Raw genomic sequence first — 17880 nt, 5'->3', positions numbered from 1 at the left:
CAGGAGAAACCGCTAACATTGTTGCCTCTATACTCACTGAACATATTATTCCTAGGTTTGGCCTCCCGGTCACTCTTCAATCTGATAATGGTCCAGCATTCATCTCTAAGGTAGTCCAACAGGTGGCAGCCCTCCTACACATCACCTGGAAACTCCACATCCCTTATAGGCCTCAGTCTTCTGGTAAGGTAGAAAAGGCTAACGGACTCATCAAACAGCAGCTCACCAAACTCTCAATCAAAACCCGGCAGTCGTGGGTAACTCTCCTTCCCTAGCCCTGACCCAGCTGCGGGCAGCACCTCGAAGCCCAACAGGCCTCAGTCCGTTCGAATTAGTCTACGGACGGCCCCTAACCCTCCAACAAATACCTTCCCTGCCAGCCCCTTTGGCGAACTACCTCCCATATCTCACTCTTCTCAGACAACTCCTAAGACAACACGCTGAGTTAACACACCCTCCTCCAACAGATGCCTACAACCCACATCTCTCCCTCAGTCCTGGAGACCAAGTATACATAAAAGATATCCAAGCCAAAGACTTACAGCCCAGGTGGAAAGGCCCATACATTGTCCTCCTGTCTACACATACAGCCGCAAAACTCCTAGGACACACGCATTGGATTCATATCTCCCAGCTAAAGAGGGCCCCCACTGGGAACAATCAGTGGACATCAGTTCAACTTTCCCCCACTCGCCTCAAACTTACAAAACTTTCTTAACTAGTTCATGCTCCCTGACCCCTGGCGCTTAGCTCGCTTTCTCACCATCTTCTACATAAACCTATCAGACTTTCAATACATAACCCCAGACCCATATCTACCTCCAGACAATAGTCCAGAGCAGTGGTTCTCCCATCTCCTAACCTTCATTGAACATCTCCAGTGGCAAGGGACACTCCGTGACTACAAGGAAAATGAAGTCTCATTTTATACTTATATTGCTGTTTCACTCATACACTCAGACCTTTGCTAGTCCGCCTACTGTATGGCAATTTTTTTCTCATCACTGAAACTTGGCCACAAGACAGCCGAACACACTCAGTAGTACATAGCTCTGCCAGTTGCCTTCCTTAAGGCTATCAAACTTCTCTCCACACAATAGAGACCCCTTTCTCATGGCTCGCACTTATCTGCCAAAGGCTAGACTTAACCTACACTGTGAATATAACCAATCTCTCCCACTGCTTCCTCTGTGAGGCTTTAGAAGGCCCCCACCTAGTGGCAGCCCCCTGCCCATGGCCTTCAACACAACTGGTCAAACATCCCACAATTCACTTACACTCCAGGCGCCACTATACCAGAAATCCAAACTGCCCAATCCTTCCTTCCCGTTATTCAACTCCAAATTCATCCTGAGGTAATCATACTCAGGCACCCAAGGGAGGCCAAACAGCCCCCACTGAAGGCTATTTCTCGTGCAACTGATCTCTCTCTAAAACTCTTAACCATACAGCCATTAACTGATCCCTCTATGTCCCCGTGTCCTTGGTCCCCAGTCTAACTTTATACAGCCAGGCAGAAGTAGCAGAGCTTTTCCAGCAACTTTCCATGCCACTACGCCACCCCCGTAAAAAAAAAAAAAAAAAAAAAAACGGGCTGTTTTCCTCCCTCTAGTTATTGGAATCAGCTGAAAGCCTGGCCTCCCTGCAGCGCCGAACTACCTCAATAGCCTAAGTAGCTGCCCAAAACAGGCGAGCCCTAGACTTGCTTACAGCTGAAAAAGGAGGCACTTGTCTCTTCCTTGGAGAAGAGTGCTGCTATTATGTTAGCAAGTCAGGCCTAGTAGACACTAACATTCAAACCCTCAATAAAATAAAAAACTGAGATACAAAACCTTAACACCCCAACCTTGCCAGGACCTTCCTTCTGGGTTTTGCCCATATTCCGACAAATGCTTCCATACCTCGTTCCTATACTAATACTGTGCCTTATTTTATTCTTCATCCGTACGTCCAAATGCCAACCATGGGCCCCGACCTTAACGACGCCCCTTAACAGCAGGAAGTAGCCAGACAGACCACGGCGCCCCTTTATCACTATTACCAATAAAAGGTTGGACTGTTTGGACGAACGGAGGCAAGATGGCGCACTTCCGGGTTCTTCATCCCCCCAACTTTTCCCGCACGCGCGAAAATGCAGCCGACGCCCGGGAAGGTGCAGACCAACTGGGCATGCGCCAGGTGACGTCAATCTGAAGAGACCAAGATTTACCTGGTCGCACCTGCGGAATGCCCCCGGACACGCCCGTGCCCCGCCTATCACCCTCCCACTCCCAGAAAAGCCGCTCCGGACGAGTGCCACGCGCGGACTTCCCAGCTTCCCCACTGCGGTCGGGACTGTCGGAACTCGTCCGAGGGCAGCACGGAGAACTCTGTGGGCCTCATTTGCCGGAGGCCAACAGACCTCTCCTTACCCACCTTCTTCCCCTGAAGCTAGGTGACCAAAATAAACTTGCAGTTTTGCTCCTACCCTTGCCTAGTCGCTGGTTCCTTTGCGCCCGATCTGGTGGTCTTAGAAAAAACAAAACAGTAATTAGAACAGAAAAAGAACAAGACAGGGACTTTCACATTGCTTGTCTATACAACATCTGAAATCTATAGATAACATTATCGGTTAGGTCCGGCGTCAACTTTTAACTAGGCTCAAGGCGCCGCCCAGGCTGTCTGCCTGTAGGGTCAACTTCTAACTAGGCTCAAGGCGCCGCCCGGGCTGCCTGCCTGTAGATTTCATTTGGTCTCTTTCATACTGAGACAGGGTCTTACTCTGTTGCCCAGGCCAGAGTATAGTGGCACAACCATGGATCACTGCAGCCTCAACTTCCCGGGCTCAAGACATCCTCCCACTTTAGCCTCCTGAGTAGCTGAACCTACAGGTGCATGTCACCACACCCAGCTAATTAAAAAAAATTTTTTTTACATAGACAGAGTCTCACTATGTTGCCCAGGCTGGGCCTGAACTTCTAGGCTCAAATGCTCCTCCCACCTTAGCCTCCCCCAAGTGTTGGGATTATAGGCATGAGCTACCACGCCTGGCCCAAATTGAGTATTTTTAAAAGCAGAGTTAAAAGACTGTGAGAGAAGAATCACCATGATTCAAAAATTTCTGGCTTCAAAAGATCATGATGCCAATAACCAGAATAAAGAAAACTGGAAAAAGGGAGCTGAAGAAAAATTGCATTCTATTTTGGACATGAACGTGAGTTACTAGTCATTCATCTGAGAGAAAAAAACACCCCAAGAAGTTAAATTTGAAAGTCTGGGCCGGGTTTGGTGGCTCACACTTACAATCTCAGCACTTTGGGAGGCCGAGGCGGGCGGATCACCTGAGGTCAGGAGTTCAAGACCAGCCTGACCAACATGGGGAAACCCCATCTCTACTAAAAATACAAAATTATCCAGATGTGGTGGTGCATGCCTGTAATCCCAGCCACTGGGGAGGCTGAGGCAGAATCACTTGAACCCTGGAGGCGGAGGTTGTGGTGAACTGAGATCATGCCATTGTACTCTAGCCTGGGCAACAAGAGCGAAACTCTGTCTCAAAAAAAAAAAAAAAAAATGTCTGGGGCTACCGAGAGAGATTAGGAATACAGGGAAGAAATCTGGGAGAGTTATAGGTATAACTAGAAGCCATGGCAGAGTTACAGGTATAACTAGAAGCCAAGGGAACGGATATACCATAACTCAGGGAATATGCAGAATGAGAAAAGGACTTTGCACAGAATGATGGGCAACTGGTAACATTTAAGAGCAGACAATGAAGCAACTGAGGAAGAGTCAGGAAGCAAAGAATGTAAACAACCCAAGGTCAGATAGGAGCTTATTTTGTTTAACATATATCCCCAAAGCTTATAATCAAATATGATTCACAAAAGATCCTCAACAAATATTACTGACAGTAGTACACGTTTGCCATTTTGGGTGGTCAACATACAAATACTTTCCCATTTCAGGGTAAATCTAAAAAGAGTCAGGCGGATAATTAGATAGTTACCAAAGCAAATGGTGGGAATGCAAATACTCCATCTCCATTTGAAAATACTATCCAGGGCAGGGTGCGGTGGCTCATGCCTGTAATCCCAGCACTTTGGGAGGCCGAGGCGGGCAGATCACCTGAGGTCAGGATTCCGAGACCAGCCTGGCCAACATGGTGAAACCCCATCTCTACTAAAAATACAAAAAAAAAAAAAAATTAACCAGGCGTGGTGGCAGGCGCCTGTAATCCCAGCTACTCGGGTGGCTGAGGCAGGAGAATCGCTTGAACCCAGGAGATGGAGGTTTCAGTGAGCCAAGATCACACCATTTCACTCCAGCCTGGGTGACTGAGCAAGACTTCGTCTCAAATGAAAAAAAAAAAAAAAGAAAGGACAGGAAAGGAAAAAGGAAAGGAAGGAAAGAAGGAAATACTATTCAACTGTTAAGAAATGATTGTTTTATGTATCACTAAGAAAGAAAAATATCCTGCCAATTGATCTAATGCTGTCTTATGAGTTCTATTTTCCCTCAATAAAGAACTTTTCCTAACTTTACACAAAGATTTACCATATAAAAAATAGATCAATAGCCAGCACCACTATTCAAGGGCTTGGGAATGTTTGATATACTAGCACAGGATCCCATGTAACATTCTATCAAACCAGGGGACCAACTTTAAAGCAAAAGAGGCATTGGGACGGGCCCATAACCATAGGATTCACAGATAATATACACCGCATCACTCAGAAACTGCCAACCTGAGAGAACACTGGAACTGTCTGCAGAAAAAAAAGTTCAAGGGCCAGTTTGGAGGTAACTCTTTATGAAGACAGGGCATTATCCAACACGACACAGTAATTCTTCAAATCAAATATCTATATATGGTGCATGAGTCTGGGAATCCAGGAAAGCAAGCAATACAGGCCCACCTATCATCACTCTCAATGACCCACTTGGGAAATCTATGCTTCCCATCCCTTCTTGTCCACCAACTTTACGTTCTATAGGTTTTGAGGTCTTGGTTCCCAAAGAGAAAAGTTCCACTAGAGAAAATAGCAAGAGTCCTGCTGAATTACAGATGGTTCCCCACTTACAACAGGGTTAACATCCTGATAAACGTATTGTAAGTCCAAAATATCTTAAGTCAAAAATGCAATTAATACCTACGATAAACCATTACAAAGTTGAAAAATCATAAAATCATACATTGAACCACAGGACCATCTGTATAAGCTTCTGTTGTTGCCTGGGCACTTCTGGCTCCTTGAGACAAGGGGCTAAGCAGGAAAAAGAGTCACCATTCCAGTAGGGATGTGTCATCCTACTGGAATCTCTGAATTCACTAGACCACATGGTATATAACATGATCTTCAAATATCTGCCAATAATTGGTATATGAATTTTCTACCAAAGCCTCAGTTCTCCCAAATCCTATACATTTAGGTTTGAAAAGAAGGCATAATAATAAAAATAACTTCACTTAGTAAGCACTTATTAAACCCTAGCTGCATTCTATGCAACACACACCCCCCCACACACACACACACTTTTTAAATAAAATGTGATGTTAACACAAAGCCAGGAATAAAGGTAAACATTTTAGAAATACATCTACTTTTTAAACTACCTATATTAAAATCTTAAAGACAAATCTCTAAAAATAGGATATTCACGTTGCTTCCACTTTGATAAAAGTATGTACATAACCAAATTATTTTTAAGAAAAAAACTTAACCTTTGAATTTCCTCTGGAAAAGTTGCACTGAACATAAGGGTTTGGCGCTGTTCCTTTGATGGCATTCCTGGGCAAGAAATTAACTTCTTCATTTCTGGACCAAAACCCATATCCAACATGCGATCAGCTTCATCCAAAACTAAATATTTGATCTGTCTGAGACCAATCTTTAAGGATATTTTCAAAGGTAAAAGAGAAAATGCATATTAGTTTATATTAAACTATTCTCCACAATTCCAACTGTTAAAATACTGTGAAGAACAAAGACTAGAAATTGGTGTATAAAATGAGAATTGTTATGCTTACATATTACTGCATTATTTCAGTTCAATTTTCTGTTATAAAGCATTTTTAAAATTAAGTCTAAAAGAAACCAAACGTCTAGATCAACACTGTGCAATAAAACTTTCTGCAATTACTTAAAAGTTCTATTAACTGCACCTTTTTTTTTTGAGACGGAGTCTTGCTCTGTTGCCCAGGCTGGAGTGCAGTGGCACAAGCTCAGCTCACTGCAACCTCTGCCTCCTGGGTTCAAGTGATTCTCCTGCCTCAGCCTCCCAAGTGGCACATGGCTGTAGTCCCAGTTACTCTGGAGGCTGAAGTGGCTCACGCCTGTAATCCCAGCACTTTGGGAAGCTGAGACGGGCATATCATGAGGTCGGGAGATAGAGACCCTCCTGGTTAACACGGTGAAACCCCGTCTCTACTAAAAATACAAACAAAAAAAATTAGCCAGGCGTGGTGGCAGGCGCCTGTAGTCCCAGTTACTCCGGGGGCTGAGGCAGGAGAATGGCGTGAACCCACGAGGCAGAGCTTGCAGTGAGCTGAGATCGCGCCACTGCACTCCAGCCTGGGTGACTGAGCAAGACTCTGTCTCAGAAAAAAAAAAAAGAAAAGACTCTTAACTCAGAAGGACCCTTGAAAGAGTTTTTAAAAAGTGTATCTGGTTCATTAAGGTGAACTGAAAGTACTGATTTAGAGATGTAAAAATATGGTATATGAATTCCTAAATAAGTACATGGCCCTAAAATCTTTTTAAAGATTTAGAAAATTAACAATCCTGGTTAGTATCATTCCCATGCTTACACAGGAGACAGAATTATTGATGCCACAAAGGGTTTCTTACAGGAGAAAAACTATTTCCCCAAGACATGTATGAAACCAGATAGAAAGTTACTAACTACATTTTTCCCCCAGTGTAGTGGAACATAGAATATGGATTCTGGAACCAGACCCAGATTCTAACATTAGCTCTATACTTACTAGAGCTAACTGAGGGATTTTTAAAATAAATTACATAATCTCAATGAGTTTGTTTTTCCAAGTATAAATTAGAAAACACTATTCCCTGTTGCGATTATCTTGAGAATTATATAAGAATGCATTCAAAGAATGTGATGGAGGCTAACACATAAATGGTGCTCTAGTAAATACATCTGTCTTTACCTCATTCTTTCCTTTTCCCATACCAAAAAAAAAGGATCAAATCTCACAACTTCATTATTCCTATATGGCGTACCTTTTCTTTGCCTATGATATCCATCAGTCTTCCAGGAGTAGCACATAATATATTACAGCCTTGTACTATTTGTCGAATTGAATGCCCCAGCTGGGTTCCCCCATATATAACAACAGCTCTTACACAAGTCCTATTAACAAGAAAACTAAATGTTACTTTCTAGTTATTTAAAAATTAGGCATCTGTTTCTAACAATATATAAAACAAAATCCAGCCGGGCGCGGTGGCTCAAGCCTGTAATCCCAGCACTTTGGGAGGCCGAGACGGGCGGATCACGAGGTCAGGAGATCGAGACCATCCTGGCTAACACGGTGAAACCCCATCTCTACTAAAAAATACAAAAAAACTAGCCGGGCAAGGTGGCGGGCGCCTGTAGTCCCAGCTACTTGGGAGGCTGAGGCAGGAGAATGCCGGGAACCCGGGAGGCGGAGCTTGCAGTGAGCTGAGATCCGGCCACTGCACTCCAGCCTGGGTGACAGAGCAAGACTCCGTCTCAAAAAAAAAAAAAAAAAAATCCAAAAAGAAAAACATTCAACTATCTAAAAAAAATATTACATTATGGCTGGGTGCAGTGACTCACGCCTGTAATCCCAGCACTTTGGGAGGCCAAGGCAGGCAGATCACCCGAGGTCAGGAGTTTGAGACTAGCCTGGCCAACATGGTGAAATCCAGTCTCTACTAAAAATGCAAAAAATTGGCCAACCATGGTAGCATGCACCTATAATCCCAGCTACTCAGTGGCTGAGGAAGGAGAATCGCTTGAACCCAGGATGCAGAGGTTGTGGTGAGCCAAGATCCCGCCACTCTACTCCAGCCTGGGCAACACAGCGAGTCTCCACCTAAAAAACAAACAAAAAATGTGGTATTTTACTTGATTTTTAAAAAATTACAATACTTTTGGGGGAACAGGTGGTACTTCATTACATGAGTAAGTTATTTAGGGGTGATTTCCGAGATCTTTTACTTGATTTAAAAGCCTGAAAGCAACATGGTACATGAGGATTAGCAAGATATAAACACTGAAATAAGCAATTCACGTTTTTCCAAAAGATCTATCAGGTTTGATATTAAAGTGATTTTGACAAGCATGGAAAAAAAATAAAATCACCTGTGGTGGTTTTAACATACATATACAAATTCTTCAATGTATTTCTTCCTTCAAATATGGATTCTACCTTTCCCCTTCAGTGTGGGCAAGGCTAGCCTCATGAGTGTGCAACCTGTCCAGTCACACAGAGTTCCAAGTTTAGAAGAACCCTGTGCTTCATTTAACGCTCTGCTGTCGCTGCCCTGAAATTTGTAATAATTTTACAACAAAGGACCTGCACTTTCAATTTTGCACTAGTTCCAATTATAATAGCCACTCCTGAGTGGGGTCAAACTTAGTGACTTGCTTCTTACAATGTGGCAGAATGACAATGTGTGACTTCTGGGACTATTTCACAAAGCTATTACAGCCACCTCTTTGTTCTTACTGATCACTCAATCTAGGGAAAGCCAGTGCCATTTAATCATGCATCCCTATGGAGAGATCCAGTGAAGCCCTCAGATGACTGGCTTGACATCTTGTCTAGTTAACAATCTTGTCAACCAGGATTGGTTGACATCTCGTCTACAATCCCCTAAGAAACTCTTAACACAGAAGGGCCCAGCTAAGCCAAGCTGTTCCCCAATTCCTAAGCCCCCCAAATGGTGAGACAGTAAATGTTTATTGTTGAAAGCAACTATGTTTTAAGGGAGTTTGTTAGGCAGCAATAACTAAATGTTGGCGAAAGGTACACTGAAATTGGACTTCTGATACACTGCAGGCACAAATACAAATTAATTGCAAGCTTTAAAATAAGTTCCTGCTCTTTAACGTTAAAACTGATAAAACTCTATTCTAAGAAAATACTTAAAACAGAAAACTTTTTTTTTTTTTTTTATACTTTAAGTTCTAGGGTACATGTGCATAACGTGCAGGTTTGTTACATATGTATATTTGTGCCTTGTTGGTGTGCTGCACCCATCAACTCGTCAGCACCCATCAATTCATCATTTATATCATGTATAACTCCCCAATGCAATCCCTCCCTCCTCCCCCCTCCCCATGATAGGCCCCAGTGTGTGATGTTCCCCTTCCCGAGTCCAAGTGATCTCATTGTTCAGTTCCCACCTATGAGTGAGAACATGCGGTGTTTAGTTTTCTCTTCTTGTGATAGTTTGCTAAGAATGATGGTTTCCAGCTGCATCCATGTCCCTACAAAGGACACAAACTCATCCTTTTTTATGGCTGCATAGTATTCCATGGTGTATATGTGCCACATCTTCTTAATCCAGTCTGTCACAGATGGACATTTGGGTTGATTCCAAGTCTTTGCTATTGTGAATAGTGCTGCACTAAACATACGTGTGCATGTGTCTTTGTAGTAGAATAATTTATAATCCTTTGGGTTTATACCCAGTAGTGGGATGGCTGGGTCATATGGTACATCTAGTTCTAGATCCTTGAGGAATTGCCATACTGTTTTCCATAATGGTTGAACTAGTTTACAATCCCACCAACAGTGTAAAAGTGTTCCTATTTCTCCACATCCTCTCCAACACCTGTTGTTTCCTGACTTCTTAATGATTGCCATTCTAACTGGTGTGAGATGGTATCTCATTGTGGTTTTGATTTGCATTTCTCTGATGGCCAGTGATGATGAGCATTTTTTCATGTGTCTGTTGGCCGTATGAATGTCTTCTTTTGAGAAATGTCTGTTCATATCCTTTCCCCACTTTTTGATGGGGTTGTTTGTTTTTTTCTTGTATATTTGTTTGAGTTCTTTGTAGATTCTGGATATTAGCCCTTTGTCAGATGAGTAGGTTGCAAAAATTTTCTCCCATTCTGTAGGTTGCCTGTTCACTCTGATGGTAGTTTCTTTTGCTGTGCAGAAGCTCTTTAATTAGATCCCATTTGTCAATTTTGGCTTTTGCTGCCGTTGCTTTTGGTGTTTTAGACATGAAGTCCTTGCCCATGCCTATGTCCTGAATGGTATTACCTAGGTTTTCTTCTAGGGTTTTTATGGTATTAGGTCTAACATTTAAGTCTCTAATCCATCTTGAATTAATCTTCGTATAAGGGGTAAGGAAAGGATCCAGTTTCAGCTTTCTACTTATGGCTAGCCAATTTTCCCAGCACCACTTATTAAATAGAGAATCCTTTCCCCATTTCTTGTTTCTCTCAGGTTTGTCAAAGATCAGATGGCTGTAGATGTGTGGTATTATTTCTGAGGACTCTGTTCTGTTCCGTTGGTCTATATCTCTGTTGTGGTACCAGTACCATGCTGTTTTGGTTACTGTAGCCTTGTAGTATAGTTTGAAGTCAGGTAGCGTGATGCCTCCAGCTTTATCCTTTTGACTTAGGATTGTCTTGGCAATGCAGGCTCTTTTTTGGTTCCATATGAACTTTAAAGCAGTTTTTTCCAATTCTGTGAAGAAAGTCATTGGTAGCTTGATGGGGATGGCATTGAATCTATAAATAACCTCGGGCAGTATGGCCATTTTCACATATTGATTCTTCCTATCCATGAGCATGGTATGTTCTTCCATTTGTTTGTGTCCTCTTTGATTTCACTGAGCAGTGGTTTGTAGTTCTCCTTGAAGAGGTCCTTGACATCCCTTGTAAGCTGGATTCCTAGGTATTTTATTCTCTTTGAAGCAATTGTGAATGGAAGTTCATTCCTGATTTGGCTCTCTGCTTGTCTGTTACTGGTGTATAAGAATGCTTGTGATTTTTGCACATTAATTTTGTATCCTGAGACTTTGCTGAAGTTGCTTATCAGCTTAAGGAGATTTTGGGCTGAGACGATGGGATTTTCTAAATATACAATCATGTCATCTGCAAACAGGGACAATTTGATTTCTTCTTTTCCTAACTGGATACCCTTGATTTCTTTCTCTTGCCTGATTGCCCTAGCCAGAACTTCCAACACTATGTTGAATAGGAGTGGTGAGAGAGGGCATCCCTGTCTTGTGCCAGTTTTCAAAGGGAATTTTTCCAGTTTTTGCCCATTCAGTATGATATTAGCTGTGGGTTTGTCATAAATAGCTCTTATTATTTTGAGGTACGTTCCATCAATACCGAATTTATTGAGCGTTTTTAGCATGAAGGGCTGTTGAATTTTGTCAAAAGCCTTTTCTGCATCTATGGAGATAATCATGTGGTTCTTGTCTTTGGTTCTGTTTATATGCTGGATTACGTTTATTGATTTGCGAATGTTGAACCAGCCTTGCATCCCAGGGATGAAGCCCACTTGATCATGGTGGATAAGCTTTTTGATGTGCTGCTGAATCCAGTTTGCCAGTATTTTATTGAGAATTTTTGCATCGATGTTCATCAGGGATATTGGTCTAAAATTCTCTTTTTTTGTTGTGTCTCTGCCAGGCTTTGGTATCAGGATGATGTTGGCCTCATAAAATGAGTTAGGGAGGATTCCCTCTTTTTCTATTGATTGGAATAGTTTCAGAAGGAATGGTACCAGCTCCTCCTTGTACCTCTGGTAGAATTCAGCTGTGAAGCCATCTGGTCCTGGACTTTTTTTGGTGGGTAGGCTATTAATTGTTGCCTCAATTTCAGAGTCTGCTATTGGTCTATTCAGGGATTCAACTTCTTCCTGGTTTAGTCTTGGAAGAGTGTAAGTGTCCAGGAAATTATCCATTTCTTCTAGATTTTCTAGTTGATTTGCGTAGAGGCATTTATAGTATTCTCTGGTGGTTGTTTGTATTTCTGTGGGGTCCGTGGTGATATCCCCTTTATCATTTTTTATTGTGTCTATTTGATTCCTCTCTCTTTTCTTATTAGTCTTGCTAGCGGTCTGTCAATTTTGTTGATCTTTTCAAAAAACCAACTCCTGGATTCATGGATTTTTTGGAGGGTTTTTTGTGTCTCTATCTCCTTCAGTTCTGCTCTGATCTTAGTTATTTCTTGCCTTCTGCTAGCTTTTGAATGTGTTTGCTCTTGCCTCTCCAGTTCTTTTAATTGTGATGTTAGAGTGTCAATTTTAGATCTTTCCTGCTTTCTCTTGTGGGCATTTAGTGCTATAAATTTCCCTCTACACACTGCTTTAAATGTGTCCCAGAAGTTCTGGTATGTTGTATCTTTGTTCTCATTGGTTTCAAAGAACATCTTTATTTCTGCTTTCATTTCGTTATGTACCCAGTAGTCATTCAGGAGCAGGTTGTTCAGTTTCCATGTAGCTGAGTGGTTTTGATTGAGTTTCTTAGTCCTGAGTTCTAGTTTGATTGCACTGTGATCTGAGAGACAGTTTGTTATAATTTCTGTTCTTTTACATTTGCTGAGGAGTGCCTTACTTCCAATTATGTGGTCAATTTTGGAATAAGTGCGATGTGGTGCTAAGAAGAATGTATATTCTGTTGATTTGGGGTGGAGAGTTCTATAGATGTCTATTAGGTCCGCTTGGTGCAGAGATGAGTTCAATTCCTGGATATCCTTGTTAACTTTCTGTCTCGTTGATCTGTCTAATGTTGACAGTGGAGTGTTGAAGTCTCCCATTATTATTGTATGGGAGTCTAAGTCTCTTTGTAGGTCTCTAAGGACTTGTTTTATGAATCTGGGTGCTCCTGTATTGGGTGCATAGATATTTAGGAGAGTTAGCTCTTCCTGTTGAATTGATCCCTTTACCATTATGTAATAGCCTTCTTTGTCTCTTTTGATCTTTGATGGTTTAAAGTCTATTTTATCAGAGACTAGGATTGCAACCCCTGCTTTTTTTTGTTCTCCATTTGCTTGGTAGATCTTCCTCCATCCCTTTATTTTGAGCCTATGTATGTCTCTGCATGTGAGATGGGTCTCCTGAATACAGCAGACTGATGGATCTTGACTCTTTATCCAGTTTGCCAGTCTGTGTCTTTTAATTGGAGCATTTAGTCCACTTACATTTAAGGTTAATATTGTTATGTGTGAACTTGATCCTGCCATTATGATATTAACTGGTTATTTTGCTCGTTAGTTGATGCAGTTTCTTCCTAGCCTCGATGGTCTTTACATTTTGGCATGTTTTTGCAATGGCTGGTACTGATTGTTCCTTTCCATGTTTAGGGCTTCCTTCAGGGTCTCTTGTAAGGCAGGCCTGGTGGTGACAAAATCTCTAAGCATTTGCTTATCTGTAAAGGATTTTATTTCTCCTTCACTGATGAAACTTAGTTTGGCTGGATATGAAATTCTGGGTTGAAAATTCTTTTCTTTAAGAACGTTGAATATTGGCCCCCACTCTCTTCTGGCTTGTAGAGTTTCTGCCGAGAGATCTGCTGTTAGTCTGATGGGCTTCCCTTTGTGGGTAACCCGACCTTTCTCTCTGGCTGCCCTTAAGATTTTTTCCTTCATTTCAACTTTGGTGAATCTGGCAATTATGTGTCTTGGAGTTGCTCTTCTGGAGGAGTATCTTTGTGGCGTTCTCTGTATTTCCTGAATTTGAATGTTGGCCTGCCCTACTAGGTTGGGGAAGTTCTCCTGGATGATATCCTGAAGAGTGTTTTCCAACTTGGTTCCATTTTCCCCCTCACTTTCAGGCACCCCAATCAGACGTAGATTTGGTCTTTTTACATAATCCCATACTTCTTGCAGGCTTTGTTCATTTCTTTTTCTTCTTTTTTCTTTTGGTTTCTCTTCTCGCTTCATTTCATTCATTTGATCCTCAATCGCTGATACTCTTTCTTCCAGTTGATCGAGTCAGTTACTGAAGCTTGTGCATTTGTCACGTATTTCTCGTGTCATGGTTTTCATCTCTGTCATTTCGTTTATGATCTTCTCTGCATTAATTAGTCTAGCTGTCAATTCTTCCACTCTTTTTTCAAGATTTTTAGTTTCTTTGCGCTGGGTACGTAATTCCTCCTTTAGCTCTGAGAGGTTTGATGGACTGAAGCCTTCTTCTCTCATCTCGTCAAAGTCATTCTCTGACCAGCTTTGATCCGTTGCTGGCGATGGGCTGCGCTCCTTTGCAGGGGGAGATGCGCTCTTATTTTTTGAATTTCCAGCTTTTCTGCCCTGCTTCTTCCCCATCTTTGTGGTTTTATCTGTCTCTGGTCTTTGATGATGGTGACATACTGATGGAGTTTTGGTATAGGTGTCCTTCCTGTTTGATAGTTTTCCGTCTGACAGTCAGAAGGATTGTCTGTTGGTCTGTTGGAGATTGCTTGAGGTCCACTCCAGACCCTGTTTGCCTGGGTATCAGCAGCAGAGGTTGCCGAAGATAGAATATTGCTCAACAGCGAGTGTACCTGTCTGATTCTTCCTTTGGAAGTTTCCTCTCAGGGGTGACTCCACCCTGTGAGGTGTGGGGTGTCAGACTGCCCCTAGTGGGGGATGTCTCCCAGCTAGGCTACTCAGGGGTCAGGGACCCACCTGAGCAGGCAGTCTGTCCGTTCTCAGAGCTCAACCTCCGCGTTGGGAGATCCACGGCTCTCCCCAAAGCTGTCAGAGTCGTTCGCGTCTGCACCGGCCCCCGCTGCTTCCCCTATTGGACTGCAGCTGTGTGCTCTCCCCAGAGATGGAGTCTACAGAGACAGGCAGGCTTCCTTGAGCAGCTGTGAGCTCCACCCAGTTCGAGCTTCCCAGCGGCTTTGTTTACCTACTTAAGCCTCAGCAATGGCGGGCGCCCCTCCCCCAGCCTCGCTGCTCCCTGGCGGATAAATCGCCGCAGACTGCTGTGTTAGCAGTGAGGGAGTGGGCGTGGGATCCTCCCAGCCAGGTGTGGGATATATTCTCCTGGTGTGCCTGTTTCCTTAAAGCGCAGTATTGGGGTGGGAGTTACCCGATTTTCCAGGTGTTGTGTGTCCCAGTTCCCCTGGCTAGGAAAACGGATTTCCTTCCCCCTTGCGCTTCCAGGTGAGGCGATGCCTCGCCCTGCTTCAGCTCTCGCTGGTCAGGCTGCAGCAGCTGACCAGCACCGATTGTCCGGCACTCCCCAGTGAGATGACCCCAGTACCTCAGTTGAAAATGCAGAAACACCGGTCTTCTGTGTCGCTCACGCTGGGAGTTGGAGACTGGAGCTGTTCCTATTCGGCCATCTTGCTCCGCCCACACCTTTTTTTTTTTTTAAGTCAAGGTCTGTCATCTAGGCTGGAGGGTAGTGGTGCAATCACAGCTCACTGCAGCCTCGACCTCCCAGGCTCGGGTAATTCTCCCATCTCTCAGGCTCCCAAGTAGCTGGGACTACAGGGGTGCACCACTACACCTGGCTAATTTTTGTATTTTGGCTTCCCAAAGTGCTAGGATTACAGGTGTAAGCCATCATATCCAGCCAAAACAGAAAAACTATGTAGCAAGATATACATTGCAATTCTGTTTACAATAGCCCCAAGTTAGAAAAAACCTAAATATCCCAGAATAAATAAAATGTATGCACATGGGCAATTTAAAAGTCATTAAAAATCAGTTCTTATTATGCAATAAGCATTTTCTGTATTATAAAGTTTTATGTAAAAGAATAGGAAATTATTAGAATACCCTGAGTTCATTTTTAAATATACATTAAAAACTACCAAGAAATAATACCAGTATGTTCGCTATTTTCTACTTCTAATATTATCTGTTTTTTAAATTAAGATTTTACTTTTTTAGAGACAGCGTCTTGCTGAGTGTGGTGGTGCAATCACAGTTCACTGCAGCCTCAAACTCCTAGACTCAAACAATCCTCCTGCCTCAACCTCCTAAGCTCCTAGGACAACAGGTGTGCATTACCACGTGCTGGCAAGTTATTTTATTTTTTGTAGAGATGGGGTCTCACCATGTTACCCTGGCTGGTCTCGATCTCCTGGCCTCAAGCAGTCCTCCTGCCTGGGCCTCACAAAGCACTGGGATTATAGTCATGAGCCACCAAGTCCAACCTATTAACCTAATTTTTAATTAGCATGTTTCTTTTTAAAAATAAAAAGGATTCCATAAACAAGATAATAAAAAATTATACTTTAAGTAATGCTAAAAATTACTTGAGTGCATTATTACTGAGTTCTTCCAAAAGTGAGGGGAAAAAAATCTCTAAAGAAAAAAGTATTTTGTAAGTAGCATTCTGATGTACTTACCCAAAAGAAAATTTTCTGGCTTCCAAATAAATCTGGTTGACCAATTCTCGAGTTGGTGCTACAATAAGACACTCTGGTTCCTGCAACTCTTTAAAACGACTGGCAGTTATTCCATCATGCATCATATGAGCCAAAATTGGGAGGAGAAAAGCCGCCTAGAAGTTAAGTTGCCTACTTTACAAACTTATAGCACATCACTTTTATCCCTATGGAAAGCTAATCCTCATGTCCTTATAGCCTTTAGACTCTACTTCCATCCTACTGGGAAATTCAAGATGAAAAATGAAAACAACTTTCGTTTCATTTCAATGTGTTCTTAACATTTAGGTCTTTATGCTCTTATTATACAATATAAAATTTGGTAAAACTAATCTACCCTATCCAATTTTTTCAGTGTATTTTTATTTTTATTTTTTTATTTTTATTTTTTTTGAGACGGAGTCTCGCTCTGTCACCCAGGCTGGAGTGCTGTGGCCGGATCTCATCTTACTGCAAGCACCACCTCCCGGGTTCACGCCATTCTCCTGCCTCAGCCTCCCAGGTTGCTGGGACTACAGGCGCCGCCACCTCGCCCGGCTAGTTTTTTGTAGTTTTTAGTAGAGACGAGGTTCCACCGTGTTAGCCAGGATGGTCTCAATCTCCTGACCTCGTGATCCGCCCGTCTCAGCCTCCCAAAGTGCTGGGATTACAGGCTTGAGCCACCGTGCCCGGCTTCAGTGTATTTTTAAAAGCATACCCATGAATTCTAAACAGATCAACAACATTAGCCTATTTATAGAGGAAAATAATAAATGTAATTGCTGCAAATCATTACAGTAAACAATTACACTAAGTTAGTCCTTTTAAGGTCACAAAATCATCACTCAGAATGGATGACAAAAGTGGTCCACAGAGCAAAAACTTAGAAATTATCATTTGTATTACTGAACACATTACCCTTACTGAAGTTACATCTGGCAACAGAAATTTTGTGCTAGAGTTTTCTCATTTAAGCAAATAAGACACTTGCTAAACTTTACCTCCAAAACCATATGTAACACTCTCATCAGCTGCTATACAATATCTATATTTCCTTACAATTTTACTATGAAGGCTGATTAAGACTAAAATAGTATGACCTCATGGACTCTATGATCATAGAAATAAGAGTCTCATCTCATGGAGTCGTAATTAACACACAAATTTCCCAGATTAGTCCTAAAACCAACCTGGTCTCATCAGACTTCTTTTATCATTAGCATAACCTGAGGTCACTGAATACTAAGGAATTATGCACAATGCATGTAACTGTTTCTCCTTCTTTATCTTTTGACTTCAAGAGTGTACCAGCTATAATACAGAAATTACTTTCTTCCTCTCTCACTGTTTTATAATCTCTGCTTTGACTTTCAGACACTTTGTTTTAGATACTACCATGCTTCAGAAAGAGCTGCACACAGAAAAGATTAAACATCTATAGACTGCAACACTACTCTAGAAATAGTTCAGAATTCTTTCTTTATAAGTACACAAATCCTAATAAAAATCAGAAGCAAAACCATCAATACTTATGACAGCTCACTGAAACCATCTATAAACCTTCTACTCAAAAGAA

At 42.2% G+C, this 17880-nt stretch overlaps 1 protein-coding gene across 6 annotated transcripts in view; it reads right to left on the bottom strand.

Annotated features, from left to right (window-relative positions):
* Positions 1–17880, bottom strand: part of DDX4 (DEAD-box helicase 4) — a 95461-nt gene that overhangs the window by 21117 nt on the left and 56464 nt on the right. For all 6 annotated transcript variants that reach the window (XM_033179586.1, XM_033179592.1, XM_033179590.1 and 3 more), the window contains 3 exons: positions 16287–16441; positions 7224–7353; positions 5705–5871 (listed from right to left, as the gene is read on the bottom strand). In XM_033179586.1, the coding sequence (XP_033035477.1) occupies positions 5705–5871; positions 7224–7353; positions 16287–16441 (452 nt within the window). The remainder of the gene's footprint in view (positions 1–5704; positions 5872–7223; positions 7354–16286; positions 16442–17880) is intronic.

This window comes from Trachypithecus francoisi, unplaced genomic scaffold, assembly GCF_009764315.1.
Source record: "Trachypithecus francoisi isolate TF-2019V2 unplaced genomic scaffold, Tfra_2.0 Lachesis_group2, whole genome shotgun sequence".
Lineage (NCBI taxonomy): Eukaryota > Metazoa > Chordata > Mammalia > Primates > Cercopithecidae > Trachypithecus > Trachypithecus francoisi.
Note: the sequence above shows the minus strand (reverse complement) of the source record. Positions and strands in the feature narration are given on the sequence as shown.